General features: G+C 35.0%; 1 protein-coding gene across 2 annotated transcripts in view; it reads right to left on the bottom strand.

Moving 5' to 3' along the window:
* The window catches only part of UBR2 (ubiquitin protein ligase E3 component n-recognin 2), a 48008-nt gene that overhangs the window by 6508 nt on the left and 21382 nt on the right, over positions 1-20118 (bottom strand). For both annotated transcript variants that reach the window (XM_010706749.3, XM_019612701.2), the window contains exons 17-40: positions 20050-20115; positions 18848-18970; positions 18421-18484; positions 18014-18138; positions 16877-16929; positions 16263-16365; positions 15667-15715; positions 15173-15327; positions 14429-14531; positions 13299-13408; positions 12993-13073; positions 12044-12225; positions 11128-11327; positions 10194-10287; positions 8672-8833; positions 7850-7947; positions 7562-7634; positions 6641-6789; positions 6487-6542; positions 5953-6049; positions 3272-3339; positions 2759-2894; positions 2064-2154; positions 1686-1816 (exon numbers count right to left, since the gene is read on the bottom strand). In XM_010706749.3, the coding sequence (XP_010705051.1) occupies positions 1686-1816; positions 2064-2154; positions 2759-2894; positions 3272-3339; positions 5953-6049; positions 6487-6542; positions 6641-6789; positions 7562-7634; positions 7850-7947; positions 8672-8833; positions 10194-10287; positions 11128-11327; positions 12044-12225; positions 12993-13073; positions 13299-13408; positions 14429-14531; positions 15173-15327; positions 15667-15715; positions 16263-16365; positions 16877-16929; positions 18014-18138; positions 18421-18484; positions 18848-18970; positions 20050-20115 (2569 nt within the window). The remainder of the gene's footprint in view (positions 1-1685; positions 1817-2063; positions 2155-2758; positions 2895-3271; positions 3340-5952; positions 6050-6486; positions 6543-6640; positions 6790-7561; positions 7635-7849; positions 7948-8671; positions 8834-10193; positions 10288-11127; positions 11328-12043; positions 12226-12992; positions 13074-13298; positions 13409-14428; positions 14532-15172; positions 15328-15666; positions 15716-16262; positions 16366-16876; positions 16930-18013; positions 18139-18420; positions 18485-18847; positions 18971-20049; positions 20116-20118) is intronic.

Below are 20118 nucleotides of genomic sequence, written 5' to 3'. Positions count from 1 at the left end.
AAGAAAAAAGTATAATTCTCATAATAGTCCTTTTATAATTACATCTACGATAAATGAAATACAGCTTGAAATGAGACAGCTATCTTAGAAAAAAGAAAAAAATAAAACTAAAAAAAATCTGTATTCCTCCAAACCAAGGTGTGGTATGAAGTATGAAAGAATACTGGTAACTGCAGCAGACAGTAATGTCAGAAATCTGCCAGTAATGACAAGCAAATTTCCAGATTTCCTCTCAAAGCAGGCTTCAAGCCTGCTCATTCAAGAACCACAATAGAGAGCTCAATGGTCTCCACAAGTGAGCATGTCTTTTTTTTAACGTTGTCAGTTAAATGGTAACTTTATGCCCTTTCTAGATCATGACACAAACGAGTCATATGTGATCAGTGCCTAACAATCCCAAAACTAGTCATTTCAAATGACTGCAATGCCAAATTCTGCAAACAGTATTATTTAGGACACATCCACTGCACGTCATGCTACTGGTTTGACTCCCTGGACCTTTGCTCTGTCCACTTGCATGATAAGCAGTACCAGTACTCTTTACGTCACAGCCTCTCTTACTTCCAAAGCAGTGAAGAAAATGAGGATGTATGCTGTTCCCTCACTTCCTTCTCATGGCCAAGCAAAATGCTAGAGAAGAGCATTACAGGCCAGTTGCAGGAGCAGCAGCGCTAAGGGTGGGAGGAAAAGAGAAGGGAAAGCAAAGCCACCAGCATAACCTGGTGTTGCAGTCACCGGCAGGACATCCCTTAGGGAGTGAACTGCAAGGCAACTTAATCTAACCTGGACCCAAGGACTGTGACAAAGGGGTGCAGCCTTCCTCTTTCTTAGAACCCGTTCTATAAAACATCATGGACCTCTGTCTGTAAGTAGAGCTGTACTTTGTATCTCATCTTAATATCTTTACAACAGACTCAACACTACTGCTCATTTCTGATCCACACTGAATCTGAGAAATCTTTTTACCGGAAAGTGAAATTTGGAAATAAAGGTTCTTTTTTAATCCCAAATGCATAAGCATGTCAACTGTCAAATGAAAATTTACATTTTACTACAGCTTGTCAAGAAGCTTCACATCAAGGAAACAATCCACAACATGCAACAAATCATGAAAATCATCAGGACAATGACTGTTCTGACACCAGCTCTGCACCAAGTAACCACACATTGTTTTAAACATGGGAATCCCAAAGAAGTGTGACCCTATTTATGATTACTATGATTAATACCTTCAGTTTTATAATCAGTTGTGACATACATCATCAGTTTTTATTTGGAGGCTTAAGTTATTAACTCAAAATGTTGATATCAATGCAAACAAAAGCAGGTCCTACTGGGCAACAGTAACAAATAAGAAATCTGAAATAGAAAAGATTTCACTTACTTTAACAGAAGAACATGAATATCTGCTTTAAATAATCCAAAACAGTATTGGTCTCCACATTAAAAAAAAAATTAAAAACTGAATCTGAAATGTTGGAGTGCTTGTTCTGGGTTTTTTTTGTTTTAGTTATAGAAATATAATTTTGCACTGGTATCAAGCCTGCAATTCATTCCATCAGGTTTTTTGTGCTGTTTTTTTTTTTTTTCCCTTCAGAAAAGAGCCTATATGTACTTTGCTTTACCAATACATATTTGTGTCTTTTGGAAAGCTGACTTAATACAATATGTTAAGCACAAGGTACCTTGAAGTTCTGAGGGTGCTGGGACTCCATTTAAGTAATGAAAGAACAAAGCAGAACATCTCAGAAAAGGCATGATTCCAGCTTTTAGATTCCTCCATAGGTGCCATCCTGAGGAAATTTCTTTCAAGGCACTTAAGAGAACAACAACAAAAAAAAGTCTTTGCAGTTTCAATGCTATATTGAGCAAGTCTTCAGTCATATTTCCTATTAAATAATGCTTGTTTGAACTAAAGTCAGTAAATATAATGTTTATTTCAACACTAAGATCAACACTACAATAGATTCAAAAAAGATAACTTGGACACTTACTTAAGGGAAACTTTGCATAGGTATTTCAGATTCTAACAAGTTCACTCAGACACTGAAAGACTGCCATACCTTCCTGTACACTGGCAAAGAGATTTATACAGCGTAAGCACAGCTACTTCTTCTTCACTGCTAGTGTTCTCTTGCTCCATGCCATTCTCTTCTGAGGAACAAAGAAATAAAAGAAGTTTTCTCTATAGCTTGTATAGCAAGAACGCAAATTTTGAGAAGATTAAAACTAAGTGAAATATTCCAATGGACAACTCTTCACCAGAATATCATACAATGGTCGTGTTTTCTGCAGCATATCTCATACTGTAACTCTATGCTGCTGTTAATTCCAGTGAGGTGCTGGTTTCCTTGCTTGACGTTTTTGTTTTTATGGTAATTGCTTGGAGTTTTTTTGCTTTTGGTACACCAGTTCCTCTTGCTAGAAGAGGCACCGATTCCTTACACACTAACTGCAACTTATTCATCAGACAAAATTTAAGCCAAGTTTCTGCAATAAACACTTCCAGACACAACTACATTAGCTGGAGAGCAGGATTCACAACGAGTTAGGCCGCAAAGAAGTCTCCAATGTAAGTAATAAAGACAGGAGAGTGAATTTTCATGTGTTACCAGTATTTTCAATGGAAGGAAAAAAAGCATCAGCAATTTTATTTTGCCACAGCAAACTGCATACATTTACCAATAGCAACTGATGTGTTTTCTAAGTGCAGATTTGAGCCATCATTTCAGTAAAAACTGAACAAAAGTGGCATTACCTGTCGATGAGGTAAGTAAAATTTGTATTATGTGTGCCATTGTGACAAGATGAAACAGGTGAAGATCTCCAGTGCCAAGACTAATCCCTGAAAAATCCTGACAATGTATGGCAGGGAAAGAGAGCACCAAGCTGACCTGGAAAAGAAAGCAGGTGTATTATTTTCTTTTTAAATCTTCCAATTTTCTCTATTTATGCTGCAAGTAGGCTAATTTTGAAGCTCATTAACCAGCCATTACTTAACAGAACGATGACTGTCTTTTTTCTTATTAAAAACATCCAAAGTTTACATTTCTCTTCATTTAACTCACTTGCATTTACAGAAGTAAATTGCAAGAAAAAATGTCTTAATGGTCTTAATCAATGATAAATAAATAAATGTTGTAATGATGAATATGCAGAAAATGCTGAACTTTTTGAAAGATTTCTCACCCAGAGTTCAAGTTTCCAAGGAAGTTTTTACACAGTACTTACTGGAACACAACATTGTTAATATATATTAAGGAATACTTACCAATAAATGAAACATGTCGATATCAAGTATGCATGGAAGGTTTCCATTTTTTTCATTAGGCACCAGTGCTAAGTATTTTAAAGAAAAAATATATTTACCAATTCAATACTTAAATACAAAAAACATTTCAGCTTATTTCAGTTATGAAATGAGATCAATCTCCTTGGTTAACATGCTTAAAGAATTTAACATACAAATATGTAATTTTTAACCAGAAGCATGAGATTTCAAGAGTTGTTCAATACTATTGTACAAGATTGTAAGCAAGCAGTACAACATTGCCTCCTATCCTTAGTACTGTTTACAACATAATGGCCCAGAGAGGTTGTGGATGCCCCGTCCCTGGAGGTGCTCAAGGCCAGGCTGGATGGGGCCTGGGTAGCCTGGTCTAGTATTGAATGTGGAAGTTGGTGGCTCTGCATGTGGCAGGGGGGTTGAAGATTTATGATCATTGAGGTCCCTTCCAACTTAAGTCCTTCTATGACATAGTGTCATTCATTGCAAACTTTTGCCTACTTGACTACTGTATTAAAATGATACAAAAGCAAAACAACTGCAACTAAATGCTGCCATTACTACTCTTGATAGTGCCTCTCTTTACTGCTAGTGTTCCCAGTGGGATAGAAAATGCCACAGCCATTTCGTGTTCTGATCACAGATAGACTCAATCAAAACACTAATCCTTGTCCATCAGACAGCTGTTCAAATGGAAGCTTCTGAAGTTTGCTTAACTTTACAAGACTCCCTGGACTCACTTCATGTAAATCATTTGCCTTATAGACTCAAAAACACTGCTAAGTCTTTAATTCTTTTTTTTTTTTTTTTTAATCTCTAATTAGGAAAGAGCTAAGAATTAGTTCTTCTGTCTCAGTACCATTCACAGTAACCATGAAATGTGAGCTAAAGCACTCCAGATAACAAAAGTCCACACACTTAATAGATTCCAAGTACCTCCATTTAAAAACAAGCATAAATAAAATTTCTTGAAAATGTTAAAACATATTTAAAACTTGGGAATAACCACAAACATCCTTACTCTGATCAATAAAAAACAGTATAGTAAGAGCTGAAACTGCAGCTGAGTGAACAGTTCTACAGTGCAGCTTTAAGCATTAAGTTGCAAAGTATAAAAGCACTGCTACAGTAAAAAAATATATTATATATTATGAATAATAGAAGAATATTGAAGAATATTGAAGATATTGAAGAATATCTTAGTTGAAGACTGTTGCCCTGATGGCCAGAATATTAACAGATCAATATTTGTGACATTTTACAACTATTTCTACCATCAAATATTTCAGCACTGCTCAGATTTTGGATGTTCTTACTTTCATAAGCATAACACCGTGGAACTCTAACCCACACTTCTGAATAGGCTTCTTTGAGAAAAATCTGACCAGATAAGGGTCTTTCAAAAAAACATTTTTTTTCAATAGGCTATCTTTATTTACAATTAATTCATAGAACACTGACAGATCAAAGAACAGTCCTCCTTATTCTTTGCCTTGGAAAATAAAATATCAAGTACTGTTTTTCATAAAAACAAGTAGTACAGTTGCTTATCTAACTGTACAGAGGGACTGCTGGAGGGAAATAGAGCTTTAAAGAAATATAATCTCAGATTTAAATAAAACAACAACCAAGCCATGTGGAACTGCTTGCTACAAAGTTCCAGTCAAATAGCTGGCAACATTCTGTTCTGCTTCCCACAGAAAAGTGCTCAATCATTGCTATTATAAGCTGATGTGAAATAAGCTCTGTCTCACAAAACTGTCCATCATTTGCTGAAGTAGGTGGCAATGATTTCACTAGTAATTTCAGTGTGGGCATGCGTGTAAAAAATCTCTCTGCTCTACCAACATTCAAAGTATCCCAGCTTTTAATACCCTTTCAGAGCAGTCCTCTCATGTAATTATTGTTCCTCATCCTTCAGCTTTACTAGAGTTCTACCCCTTAGAAAAGATACATTCCACTATGGAACCTAAAATTTTACTCTGGAATCTGACTGATGTTCAAACTAATTATTTCATTCTTAGTACTGTTATTTATCAGTAAAAAATTCCTAGACTATCTAAAGAAGTTTAACTTCAGAAGTGTCAGTCACCCATAACCTTCAAAAAAAAAAAAAAGCATCATATTCATCTGACTTTAACAGTAGGCTGAATTCCAGACTTTTCAGCTGTATTTGTAAATGATTCAAGCCTGGAACATGTTGGATGCTTTCATCAAAATTCTCAACTAATATATGACATTGTGTATTACATCCTGCCTTATCACAAAACCTACTTTTTAAAGACAGGAAAGCTCACAGATACATTACAGACCTCAGGTAATATTGTATTTCTTTTCAATACTACAATAAGCACAATTATTTAACTTAACTTCCTATTTTTCTTAATTCCAATATATAACTTTTCTACTGTGAAAGACCACACTTTTTTCTCTTTCACTCTTGAAACCTTCCAGAAGCAGCAACTGAAATCCTGGGAAAAAAAAATCAACACAACTTCACATGATTTGCTTGAAATTCATGCTGGAACTGCAAACTAAGAGATATGATATTTTTTTCTCAGTACAATGAAATATGTAGGTACACAGGTGGAAATACTGATTCGTGGTCTGTAAGCATCTATCTTTAGCGGGGGGGAAGGAGGAGAAGAACAAGGTGGTGAACTTACATGCTAAGAGAGTACAAAAGTGACCCTGTACAGCTGAAAGAGATGAGACTGTCCAGTGAGCTGCTGCAAATCTTGTTAATGATGTAAGGCAGTCATCCTTTAAACACAAAAAAAGAGATATTTTCACAGTTAACTAAATTCTTCAATATGAAAAATACTTTCTGATTTACAGCAATCTTTTGGGCTCCTCAGCTGAAGTTTGAGGGAGCAGTCTGAGTGTTTAAGAACACAACAGAGACATTGATGTTCATACAATTATGCAAGTTTCCTTGGTATTCTTATTTTGACTGCTACAAAGAGAAACCTTGGCCTTACTGAACTGCTGTGCATTAATGAATAAAACATTATTTTCGTCAGTATATTTAAAAATAAATCTAAAATAGATTTTTTAATAATTAGATAGATTGACTAGATAGTAACATCCTGAAAAAGAAAATTATCAAAGAACTACAGCTTAAAATTTAGACATTCTGCATTAAAGAAGCACAATTCTTTTTCTCCTGATAGAGAAAGAAATTGCTATTTAATCCTTACCTGTCGACAAGGTAAATGGCCAAATAATGGCTTATCTTCATCAGCTAGAATTCGTTCTGAGGAAGACAAGAAAATACAAGAACATTTTAATGTTGTAAATTTAACTAAATTCTGAAATCCATGTTGTAAAGGAACAAAATGAATATATTAGTACCTATGGTCTGTATTGTGTAAGCACAGCTTCCCCAGCACATTATAGGTACACGTGGATCTTCTTCATTTGGATGAACCTTCAAGCCCACTTTGTATGTTGCTGTACCAAACGTTGTCAGCATCTCCTTAATACTTTCAGAATATGGATTCCTGAAACAAAATAATATTACTAATTAATTATTTCCCCTACTGACAGCATAATACTTTTAATGTTGAGCATTCATCCTATATAAATTTTAAAGTGAGAACTCCAGTATCTCTCTCTGGATCTTTGGATTCTTTAAACCTCTTTTCTGTGTTAGCTACATTCCTCGTTACTTTTTTATTTGAACCAGTCTCATTCCTTTGCCTTAAAAATACATAGTCTTCAAAGCTAATAATTAAGAGTAAATTAAAAGAATTGTGGGTTAGTGATGACAAAATTCATCAGCAACAACATGGGTGTCTTGCATTTTTGTGTGCAGTCTGCAGACATGTCCATAGCATGTAAATAATTACCTTCTCTCCCCAGATGAAGAAGTGATAGAGTCAAATACAAACACAGTAACAGCTGAAATTACCCTCAATTTCCCAGACTTTCTTCATGCTTTACATGTTGTGCTGAACTATCTATAATAATGAATCCTTAATTCATTTAATAGTAATAAAGGGGGAAAAAAACCACAATCCTCACACTGAAATTTATACAACTGCAGGTCCTCTCTGCATGCTCACGAATCACATCTTCTTCCGAAATTCTATCAACAGTTTTTACTGCTTGTGGTTTGGATTCCAATATCATCATAATAATAGGATCGACTTTTCAAATAAAGCAAAATTCATAGTTTTCACCTATATTATTGAAATAGCAGAGAAGTCACATTCTATTTCCATATTACTATCTCATGAGAAGATTTGAAAGATTTAAGATGTAAATACATACTTCGGTTTGTAATCTGGTCTAAATCCTTCAGGTAGTTGTAGTTGATCCATTTTTTCTGAATTGACAGAATTATCTATAACAAGAAGTAATAAAATATTATTCACCTACACATAGTTTTTACATTATAAAAAGGTGCAGGAACACATCACCAGAAACTGAAATACTAAGCTATTCTTGCCTGTTCTACACACTCTTTGAGCTCCACAGTGGTAGAACCACAACGTCAGGCCTTCCGCATGCACAACATAACATTTTCACATACAAATATACAGAGTTTTTCAGACTTACTTGAACGGTCTTCATCTCGAAGTAAACATAGTGCTTTTATTTGCTGAGATATTGTTTTGATCCATTGAGTGAGGTTTGGTTGGCCTGAGAAGTCTAACCTGTCCAAAAATAATTATAAGAAGACATGTTATTTGAAGACAAACTATATTCAAAATTAATATTTCATAGGCATCTCTGATCTTCTGTTTCCTCAAGAGAGTCATCCACATTTTTTTTCCTGCAAGTCCTACACATTATGGGCCTTTCACACCATTCCAAACCACATAAAAACTGAGAAAGGTCCACAAACCAAACAAAGAAGCAAGCAACTTGAGATTATCAAAAGAGAGAACAGTAAGCATTTCCAAAGGCAAAAAAGTAACCCAGAGAGAATTTGTTTTTTTCTGAGATCATTAATAGCCTTTGGTTCAGGTGGAGGTTTGGGGAGTTTTTAATTTTTTTTTTAATAGATCCCAGAAATTGCTCTCAGTGACAGCAGTGAGAGACCAAATCTGCAACTTCCAGTATCTGGCTTTTATAACAGTCTGAGTAGCACAAATTGCTTAAAATTAACAAATACTCATATCTCATACATACAAGCTGATTCCACAACATTAAAAAAAAAAAATTGCGGCTCATTAATAACAAAAAATAAACAAAAATCAGATCTAGAACAAACGAGAACTAATTTTGAAGGTGATTTTAAAGTCAAAGCACTGAATTGAGTTAAGGATTGCCTGGAACGTTGAAACTCTTAAGTGGCTTTGAGGATTGTGATTTTTGGGAGGTTGTTTGTTCCTGTTTTTTATACTTGCAAAGGTGTATATAAACAAGCAAACAGACCTGTTAAACAAAACTCTTGGTGGTGGAAGCAGAGGAATAACAGTGTTGCTTAAACATTCACAAAGTGGGCAAAGGAATTCACCATTTTCTACATCATAACTTGTGTGTACTCGTAATCTTTGTTGCCTTCGTTGCTCTTTTGCTTGGACAGCATCAAAATACCTATGAAAACAGCAAGATACATTTGAGATGCTATTAAAAAATTTCCTTAATACAGAAATTCATGAATACTTATGAAGACACTTGTTTTCCTTTTCCCAGACATGTGAAAGAATTATTTGAAGGAAAAATCTCCACCCTTTCACTAATCAAGTATTTGATCAGTCTAATTGCAGGCTATCCCAGTTTTTGGCAGTCACAAAATTCTGAAGTTTGTTAGACAATCACAATCACATTTAAGCTTGAACTTTACCAATATCCATTTATAAGAAGGGTGGGAGAGAAAGTTAGAAAAAATGTTGAAGGATTAAGAAAAAAAAGTCTTCATTTTCCCATAAAATTACAGACGATGCCACGAGCATTACCCATGGGCAAATAGAAAAACTGGTGTTTGACCTCTGAACCCTACACAGAAAGGAACCAAATCCACCTCTTTGCTGCATGTAACTGCTGCCTGAAGTCTCTAGGATAGTTTAGAGTATGCCCTACAATATCACAAAATTGGTCTCTGAACACAAGCAAAGGACATTTCAGGAGTTAATGGAAACTACATAGGACTGTACATCAGCTACACACTAAGAACTGAAGAAAGAACTGAAGACATCTTCAGTGAGCACATATGAAAGACTACAAATGAAACTTGCATGGGAATCACCACACAGCTGTGGACACAATCTCCAGGAGCCCCTAACAGCCTTTACAAGTAAGGCAGAATTTGCAATGAGGCACCTGAGAAGCCACGCCATGGACCAAAGCACGGGCCTAACAGAATTCAGAGGCTTACCAGATCATATTTGCCACATAGAATTGGTGATACAAAGCACATTTGTCCTTACACTCTCCCACAAAAAAAGAATAACTGAAAAGGTTTAACAAGGAACAAGGGATAAAGCTCAGTTTGTCAAAGATAAGCTCAAATTAGGACGTATGCTTCTAGTTCAAATGAAACATTATGGAAGAATTAGAAGTGCAAGGGGTGCACTGTCATTTAAAACTTCAATAAAGAGCACAAGCAGCAGCAGGAACATGTCGAATGCTGTGCAGTAAAAAAAAAAAAAGAACCTGAGCTTCAGTGTTCAGGTATGTGTGTGCCACAGGGCATGATGTATATGGATAAATATTCAAAAGGAATGAAAGCTGTCATGTGCAGCTTCAGATTCTTCTTCACTGAGATGAGAAAGCAAATGAAAATTATTTTAAACATGCTTACAATGTTTATAACAACATACATATTTTTTAAAGCAGTAAGCTGCTTTCATTGCTTTATGGCACTGCTTTTTAAATTTACTACAGGGTATTAGTTTTGCAACTAAATGTTGTACGTGCTGTGCTATTTGGACTTAACTGAAACATAGCTTTTTACCTTTGCCAACAATGAGCATGCATAATATGGCCACAGCTACCCGTGTGTGTTCCACATGACAGATCTGGATGCATGAACAATGGGTCATGCTTTTCTGCATTCAAAATGAAACAAAAGAACATCGAAATTAACATTTATCTCAAGAGTTCACCGCAGATAAAAGATTTAACTGCATTTGCATTATAACTAAACTTTATTACAAAAGAACAATTCGTTTGATGAAGCATAAAGCACACTACTAATCCACAACAGAAACTGTTTAGCTCATTTTGAATTTTTGTTTTGAGTGTATGTACTGTGCTTAGACTTCAAACCTGGATATCAGAGATTCTGGGCCAAAGTCCAAAGATTTGTCTGCAGTTTTGGTGGTTTAGTTTTATTAAATAATGAGACTAAGACCGTTAATCTTCAGGGTCAGAGTGCAACATGATTCAGTATGAAATTTTTTTTGTGTTTGCATATACAGAATCCAGGCATCTTTGTAATAATGCCATTAATCAAAAAAAAAAGTAAGCTGCTTCACAAAGGCTTTTTCTTTTTCCTTTTTCTTTTAAATCAACACCACTACGAAGCATTACAGATGATTTAACTGAGAAGAAGGCATACTCCTGCAAAAGCACAAAGATATACCAGCACTTCTTTCCCTATAATATTATGAGTCAGTTTAAAAACAAACATTTCTGAGCTTGGCTTATTGTTTTTAATATTTACAAATAATTTGTCAAAAATAGCTGACAGAACTCTTTTTGATAATGTTTCACAGTTATTTCATGTTATTACTTAGGACACGTAACCACCTCACTTAAAACTCAGGAGTTTTGCCATTTCTTATAATGAAGTCATTCACAATTACACAATTAAGAAGGCTGCTTTAAAAGAAAATGTGGTCATTACAGAGATCTGACATTCATTCATCATTATGAATACTACTTACCAGGGTCTGGAATAATTCTGTTTCTATTTTTAGACAACACAGTTGATCTCTGAATGAATGCTGCCAACACCATAGCTCTACTGTCCACTTTAACTTCTTGCTCCTCCTGACACAATATACACATAACAATCTGTCTGCGTTCAGCTACCCTAGTTTGCTCTGGTCCCAGGGCTGTGAGTTTTGCATCTGAAATTACAGGGCTAGAATACACAAAGAATATTAGTGAGCACATTATTTGGAAGATAAACACAGTTCAACCATGCTTCAAATGCAATTAATATGCATTCTAGGCATTCTAGGTTTATGATAAATGCTCTCTGACAAAACATAGTTTTGGCACACACACACACACATATATATATATATATATACACTAATGTCTCTAGAAAAAGTTATGCAAAAACATTTTTCCAGGAAAAAAAAAAAGTACACCCCCTCATTAGTAAGAGAACTGCTCCAATTCAACACAAACTGTATTAGCGACCCTCCAATATCGCTGTAACTTAATTGCCTGGAAAACACTCCACTTCCCCACAAAATCATTAACATGCTTCAATTTGTATTTCCAGCTACAAGCAAATTTTCTTTCAGATCCTCACATGCATATAATCAGCAATTTCCTATTTACTGTGTCAGTCTTTTCAGCATTATCAACGAGCTACTGGATGACTTAATACAAAACAAAATTATTTGCATGTTGATGTTAAGCACTGCGAGGATGGCAGGAATAAATACGTATCCATCATCTTGCCAGCAAGTAGGAGGAAAGGGCTCAATTTACTGCTACCTTTCTTAGGTATTTAAAAAACCCTTTTAAATAACTTTTCCAAAAACACTTTTTTTAAAAAAAGCACTTTTTAAAACAGTAACAATAGGACAAATGAAAAAGAAAAAAACTCCAATGAGATTTCATTACCTATTATCACGCACTCCAGAAGTTGAAGTATCCAGCTCCTCCAAAGTCTGTTGAAAGAGTTCTTTGTTCTCATTAATGAAGTGCCGCTGCATCTCAGACATCTGGGCCATTATCTTCTCCCTGCGCAGCCTAGCAATCTCAGCTTTTCGCTTCCTCTCAGCTTTGTCTTTATCACGTGAACTCTGAAATTTTATCATTCAATTAGTATTAATAATCAGCCATTTAAAAACAATGTTAAAAAGGACAACTTACGTTAGCTGCTGCCATATGGAACTTATATTAACCCCTAAGCAATTAGAGTCCCATAAAAAGATAAAATAGTCTATCAAAAAATTCTAGGGCCCTCTTGTCTTTGGCTCACATTCAATGCCAGAGAGAACTGCAGATCCAGAAGAGTACTTCTCCCCCACCTCAACCCTTCACCACATTTTGTATTTCTCTTCCCTTTGAGCACTCACAAGACAAAAAGGGAAGTGACAGGCATCTCGTGCTGCTCTCCCTCTGCACTAGTTGTATTCTTAAATGCACTACAGTGCTCTAAGGCCTGAGTTTCTGAGACATTCTGTCCAGCTAAATTAAACAGCACAGCTCATCTGGAATGATTTGCACAGTAAAATAAATGAGTGCATTTTTAACAATTTTCAATGAAACCGAAATAATAAGGAAGAGTTGGATCCCCTAACTGCTGTGATCAGTGCTATAAGAAGTTCTGGTAAACTCGCCTAAGACTTGCAGGCTACAGTATGTAAAGCAAGGTAAAAATAGACCTGAGATTCTCCTAATAGGTCTTGCAGACAGGTTTGTTTGATCTACAAGCTGTGAGACAGAAGTAAAGTTGAAATCACTGATGTTTTCCACCTTTGATTCAGAACTGTGATCAGAAACAGTCTGTTGCTAGTCACAATGTGGACCTGTTTCAGATCAGCTATCTGCCACAGCTTTGTTTTACCTCCTCCATAACAGTTCCTTCGGTCTCAGCCACAGGACTTGTAGAAGAGCTTTCTCTTAGTTTCTTAATGGTATTAAAAGTCTGTACAAAAACAAAAACAACAACAAAACAAAATCTCTCAGTTTGTGACATGAACATAATTGTGCAAACTGCAACGCTGACCAGATAACGTGTTGTCTAGGATTCCAAGAAAAAGAAAAATATAAGGTAGACAATAAAACAACATGGAAATCATTGCAGTAGAATTAGGGAAGTTTCAACAATCTTCATTTCACGGTTTTCATAAATTGTATGAAACAGATGTACCTTCAAAATCCACCTGATCATGTCCTTGTGCACTTCCAGATGAGGCGCATTTTGCAGTGTTTCTAGCATAGCGAGTATACTAGGGGAGTTATTGGGTGCCTCTCCTGGTCCTGAGAAAAACCAGAATGACAAACTCAACGCTAGCTGCTACCAAAGAAAACAAAAAACCAACACCTGCATATATATTCAACAACTAAAGAATTCCTTCAACTAATACGTAACTTTCACTCCCCCAAGCATTTTCATTATTAATCTCTAAATCCTGAAAGGTTAGAGGAAATTGTCCTAGAACTCTCATTCACTAAGCTTTACTTACAAGACCAAATGCATTGTACATACATCTCCAATGTCTATTACCCTGGAAGCTGCTGTGTCAAACTTGCAACGTTGTATTTCCCACCTATTTTCAATTGAAGAATTCTAGCAGTTTCATGTCTTAATAGAACTACAGGCACTAGTCAGAAGATGCAAAGAAGCATCAAATATATTCCAATTTATTAAGAACAAAGCAACAACTTTTGCAAGTGTGTCTGATCATGTACAGCAATCTTTGTTAAAAGTGCTACAATGATACTGAAAATTAGATCTCACTGGAATTATTCTAATTCTGGATTTTTCTGCACAAGGGATTAAGTATCGCTGCTACCAAAGGTACTACCATTGCTACACATATTTGAAGTATATATAATCTGGTCAACTTTTCCTGCAAAATCTAAGAATTTTTATAGAATCATAGAATCACCAAGGTTGGAAAACACCTAAAAGATCATCCAGTCCAACCGTTCACCTATTACCAATAGCTCCCACTAAACCATGTCCCTCAACACAACATCCAGTCTTTCCTTGAACACCCCCAGGGTCAGCGACTCCACCACCTCCCTGGGCAGTCCATTCCAGTGCCTGACCACCCTTTCTGAAAAGTAATACTTCCTAATGTCCAGCTTGAATCTCCCCTGCCGTAGCTTGAAACTATTCCCTCTGATCCTTACGTATTTATAATATTGAAAACGATTTTCTATGGATCAACAAATATACTCTTTCAATAAGTATTGTTACAGAAGAAAAAAATATGATGGACTGGCATTTTCATTTACTTAAAATTCACTCTACTTATGAAGAGAAAGGCATACTTGATATTTTCTGAGTGAAGGTAAATGTTACAACATTCTCCTCACTGAGATTCTCCAGATGCTGTTTTTCTTCTTGTAGTGCCATTCCAATCAAATGCAAAACCTAGATAAAAATTATCAGGTTTAGTTCTTTTTTTTCTTTTAAAGCATGCATAATCTCTTTACATAGTTCAGGTAGTTCATTAAAAGTCAAAGAAGTCAATACAATTAAAAAATACATAAATATTTTCATATTTTCATATTTCTTAGCTTTAGTCTTAAAAATTGGCTGCTCTCATCAGAAGTTTATGCACATTTTCAATCCTCTCTAAACACATGCAAAATTTAACCATCCAAAAGTTGAAATTATTAAACCAAATTCCAACTTTCTATATATTGATGGTTGGATGAGATGAACTCAGAGGTCTTTTCCAACCTTAACAGTTCAATGATAAAACTTTAAAATAACACTAACTTTACTTTCAGGTCAGTGAAAAGCTGCAACCTTCTTGAAATAAAAAAAAAATAAAGTTACTGTATTTGGCACGAAAGTAGCCTCAATGGCATTTTAAAGTGAATACATTTAAATCTCAGTGGAGTCAATCCTGAGTCAAACAGTTTTTCCATCACATACAAATTGCCAGAATACTCTAGTATTCCAGATATGCCAGTAAGCCTTCTAAAATCTACAAACAAACCAATTTAAATGACTAAAATACACACTCATTCTTTACCATACACACAGTGTTAAATAAGGGAGCATACCCTTTGCAGCATGGACTCTGACCAGGCGTAGCCATTGTGCTCTACTGCCCACTGTAGTATTGTTCCCATAATGCACAGCATGACATCAGACTGCAGAATATTAACCAGACTTGCAAAAAGTGGGCAGAAAGGAGGCAACACTGGTGGTGGAAGTGCTGAAAAAGAAATGAGAGTTTCACATTTCAGCATATTAAATTTACAACACCCGTATCAAACATCTGACTTTCAAACAGCTTAACATTTTAACCATGCACAGTATACAGCTGCTGGATAAAAAGTAACACAGATAGTAGGCTGTAACATTCAATACTGCTTGTGTGTAAGGAAAGCTGAAAGAATAAACTAGCATAGATCAGATTCCTGACTACAGTCAGAAAGATAGAAGAGAAACTGCTACAACCCCACCAATATCTGGCTAATCCAAGACGTGTTATTCAGGGCAATACACAGTTTGACAGATGCTTCTCTTTCCTCCCCTCTTCTAAGAAAAATACCTGTATCTTCTCTGTTCTGTCTTTTCAGCTTTCTTTGTGCTTCTTCAGCCTGAAATAGAATGATGCCAATATTACTCAAAACCTTTAGAAATATAAAACTTAGAAAAGCACTCCTATTTTCTTAGTTATATTGTTGCTGTTTCTCTCCACCTTAACCCTGCCTTAAATAAAAGGAGGAAGCTTCCATGTCCTTTTTGTACATATTATATCCTACATGTCAACCTCTTATAAGGCCTCCATTTTTGAAATTAATCTTTCAGCTTAAGCCAGTCTGGATTCTTTAGTAGTAAAAACCATAAAACAAATTATAAAATGGTAATGTCCATAAAGATGTTAAAGCACTTTCAGTCTAACAAGTCATAAGGGAACTCACAGACAAAACTCCTGAAGCCCCACTGATTTCAGCATCTCTGTATAAGATAAAGCATCTAATGATAAAGAAATCACTGCAAAATCTGAGACAAATTCTGCCAACAGTCTCAAATGATTCAACTTTTTAAAAGTAACAGTTGATAATATTTCCTCATAGAGTAAATATTTGTGGAAAAAAGAAAATTAAAAAGAAAAATGAAAAACAGAAGCTTGAAATTAATTACCTTTGATTGCTCTGCCCTTGAGAAGTGATAGAAATATAGATTGAAGTTCTTAGTACATTCTGGCTTTAATTCATACAGTCCTCTGCCAGTTAATCCAGGTTTCCTATCAAGAAATTTGTAAAATTTATGTTTACCAGTTATTAACATGTGAGTACGAATGGTCAACTAAAAGAGCTAAAAACATTGCTCAGTGAGCACTCTAAAATGAGCATTAAAAATGATGCACTTCAGGAAAGCCATTGGGAAAGCCCAAGGTGGAGGACAGGGAAGAGATTCACTTATTACTCGTAGTAAGTAAAGTAAGATTATTGATAGTAATCAACCTGTGTTCCCATGAAAACAGACTGTTATGAGACAAATCGCAGCTGGGCACCGAGTTTCCACTGACACTCAAGCCTAATTCTCAGCAGTGAACATGGAAATCTCTCATACGACTTCCATGCTGGACTGCTACATTGTCATAGATGAATATTCCTTTTGAGTTAAATTTCACAGGAGAATGTCTTTTTCTTGCTTTCATTACTCACCAGTACCTGTTTCTTCTGCCCTCTCATTCTCAACAATTTAAATATTTAATTTTAAAAGCTAAAATATTAGAATAAAGGGAAACGTACTTGAAACAAGCCACTTCTTCAATCACGCTTTCCATTCCCGTCTCTCTGTTCTCCTATAATGAGTCAAAATGCAAAACAGAGTGTTACTGCAGTTCCTGGATTTAAATACATTCAAATAACATACAGCACTAGATGAATGAGTAAAACAGATGTAGAATGAAGTAATTTTCATGACACTCCCAAGAATGCTAAAATACAAAATAAGAACACACGGTCAGGAATACCATGTCTGTGAAAAGCACTTTTAAGAATACTGCATTTGTACTCTTCTTGCCCTGTCAAAATAAACTTAGAACATAACAGAAGAAAACTGAGCTAGCTTACTCAATGTATCTTAATATATAGCCACTATTTCCAGTCTCTAGACATTTAAAAATGATAAAGAAGATAGAAGGATAAGGCATTGAAAAATGATAATCATAAAAGGAGATTAAAAAAAAAAAAATCAGTTCAAATCATCTTTAAGTTCTTTCTAATAGTCCTTTCCCTTTCCCTGTACAGCTGTTAACAGGGAAAATGTATTTAAGACTGAATACATAACTAACTACTAGCTTTCTAGCTTTAGTAGTACTAACGCTCTAAAAGAATTATGTTTTAATATTGACTTCCCTCTGAAACCACATTTAAAGATTACTCAAAAAATCGTCTAAAAAAAAAAAATCATACTTTTCCATCCTTACAAAAGTACTCATACAGGAACTCAAATGCTTCTATCCATGTAAATGAAGTGTTTAGGTTTCACAAGTCATTATACTGTGCCTAGTTTCATATATTTTGAGTTACTATTAAGCTTTAAAATATAAATTTATATTTCTGGGTAGCTCTGGCAACCCACCTGCATACATCTATTTAGGATTTACAAGCAGACTGCAGAGACTGCTGACCAGATGGCCTGATAAGAAAGTGCATTAAAGAGACAAGCTGAAGAAGCTCTCAGGCTCCTGCCTATTTCATACACTGTTTCTTCTTCTACAATGTTTTCCTACCTTCTCTATGACAACTGTTAATCTGTTCTCACGTTAACTTTACTCTGCATAATCACGCTGCTTCCATTAAGCAGCATTAACTCATGAAAGAAAGTTAATTTTCACCAATTAACCTTATAAAACTGAAGGCTTTGTTTTTCAAGTTACTCACATCTTCAGGTAATGCCTTTACTAATTCACTGTGAGCCATTGGCCTGATGCTCAGCTGATGGATGATCTCTCGTTTGATTTCATCTGTTGCATTTACCTGTCCTATTCCAGGACTGAATCTTTCTCCTAGAAACAGAACAGAACAGTATTTTTTTTTATTTTATTTTAGAGTATTTTTAAACAATATTTGTTGTTCTTTTGTCATTTAAAGAAGAAGACTGGAAAATAAGTTTCTGCTGTGAAATCTTGTGTTAGCCCACCCGAAAATTCATTATGTTAATGAAAAATTCACGATGCTAAACTAAGCTAGTTTCAAGAACTACAAAGCATTCAAAGTAGAACTGAATTTGACATTCCAGACCATTAAACAGAATCTTAAAAAATGGATTAAACATATTCTGAGCTTACCAACAATCATTATGATAAGGTACAGCATCTCCTCTATAAGAGTATTATTTTGTTGAACAACATCCTGAATTAAAGAAAAAGAATTTACATGTTTCATTTAAAGGTTAAAAAAAGAATCATATGCTGAAAATATTTTTCTGTGCTTCAAAACTTTTTTTCACCCTTAGTATTCCCCAATTTAAGTTCTGCTGTAATGCAGTCACAACTGCCTTAAACTTCCTCAACAACATGAAAATCATGCAGCAGCTTCTGACATTTATCATTTTGACATGTATAATGTTTATGCATATTTTAAACTGGCCAAATTAAATCAAAATAATTACTTTGTTTTTTAATCAAGAAACAGCACAGATGTAGCACAACAGCATTCAATATATTCTTGAAAAGAAATTCACAGATTTTCCTATACAATCTATATATAAGTTACCTTGTTAGTATTTTCTGTGCTAAATCTTTTGCCATAATCTGGAGTACTAAATATCTGATAAAGTTCAAAGCGGCTCAGCATTATCATCAGGAAGTGATTTGGATCCATCATAGACACACCTGTCTATTAAAGAAGAAAATGATTATAAACAGAAAACAGATTCAGTGTTACTATCGAATGTTTTTATATTCATATGCAAGGTTGACAGAAGATTATTTATTAAATTCATCTCTCTCTATCCTTGGCATGGAGATTTAATTAGACTTACTCTTTTAGGACTCCAACAGTGCAACAGCACAGGTTTGAGTATGTAGGGTGCTACGATTTATTAATAATTTTTGATAGCACTTAAGTGCAAAATATTCAGGATTATTCCTTCCATCTCTAATCTAAATAAAAAACAGAGAAAGACTTTCATTTGTTTTTGTCTCTACTATTCTATTCCTGTTGATCCAACTTTTAGAAGGCATAATAAGTACCATCTATTATCACTTATTATATAGCACATCATTTTATAAAACAAAAAGATTTTGAAATCCCGTTCTCAAAAGAAGAGCTAAAAGACCTTAAATAGACTTCCCAAATTTTCTGTGAAAGAATACAAGTGTCTTAATCCAGCTAAACACACACCTACTTCCATTTCTGAATACTACATTCCAAAACATTACTTGTTCATTAAACAACGTATCTAATTTAGCCAATTATTTGTTCTTAGTTTACTAATGCTAGTGAGATCTTCTCTTAGACAGAATCATTTTGATGTAACCACAGGATATCAACTCAAGTAAGCAGATGCTGAAGATAATGAAGAATCAGGGATAGGTCAAGCCTTAGGGAAGTATGTTGGGACCCAGAAGTAAATCAGAATACATGCACTATATTGGGTATTGCCACATCTAGGTAAGATCTAAGGGCCTTGTGAAAATATTTTCCTTCTAGGTGAAGGCAGCAAGCAGCAAATTTTAACTTTTGTCCCACTCAGCACAGAAGAAACACAGATGTCTGTGTCAGAGTTAAGCTGACTGCCAGATTTGAACTTCAAGAAGAGATTTTTCAACACAGCAAGAAAGAAGGGAGAAGAGGCAATGTATACATTCGTTACATTACTGAAGAGGATTTCAAAAGTTTTTCATAGAGCTACAAACAAATGCACTTGAATCCTGAAGATGCTTCACAAAATGCAAACCAGTGCACATGGTTACCTGAAGCATTACTATGTCCTTGTCAAACATCTCTCTTCTGCACTTCACATTATGATAGTAATAAATCTG

Source organism: Meleagris gallopavo, chromosome 2 (assembly GCF_000146605.3).
Source record: "Meleagris gallopavo isolate NT-WF06-2002-E0010 breed Aviagen turkey brand Nicholas breeding stock chromosome 2, Turkey_5.1, whole genome shotgun sequence".
Lineage (NCBI taxonomy): Eukaryota > Metazoa > Chordata > Aves > Galliformes > Phasianidae > Meleagris > Meleagris gallopavo.
The sequence above is the reverse complement of the archived record's forward strand: the minus strand, read 5'-3'. Positions and strand labels throughout refer to the sequence as shown.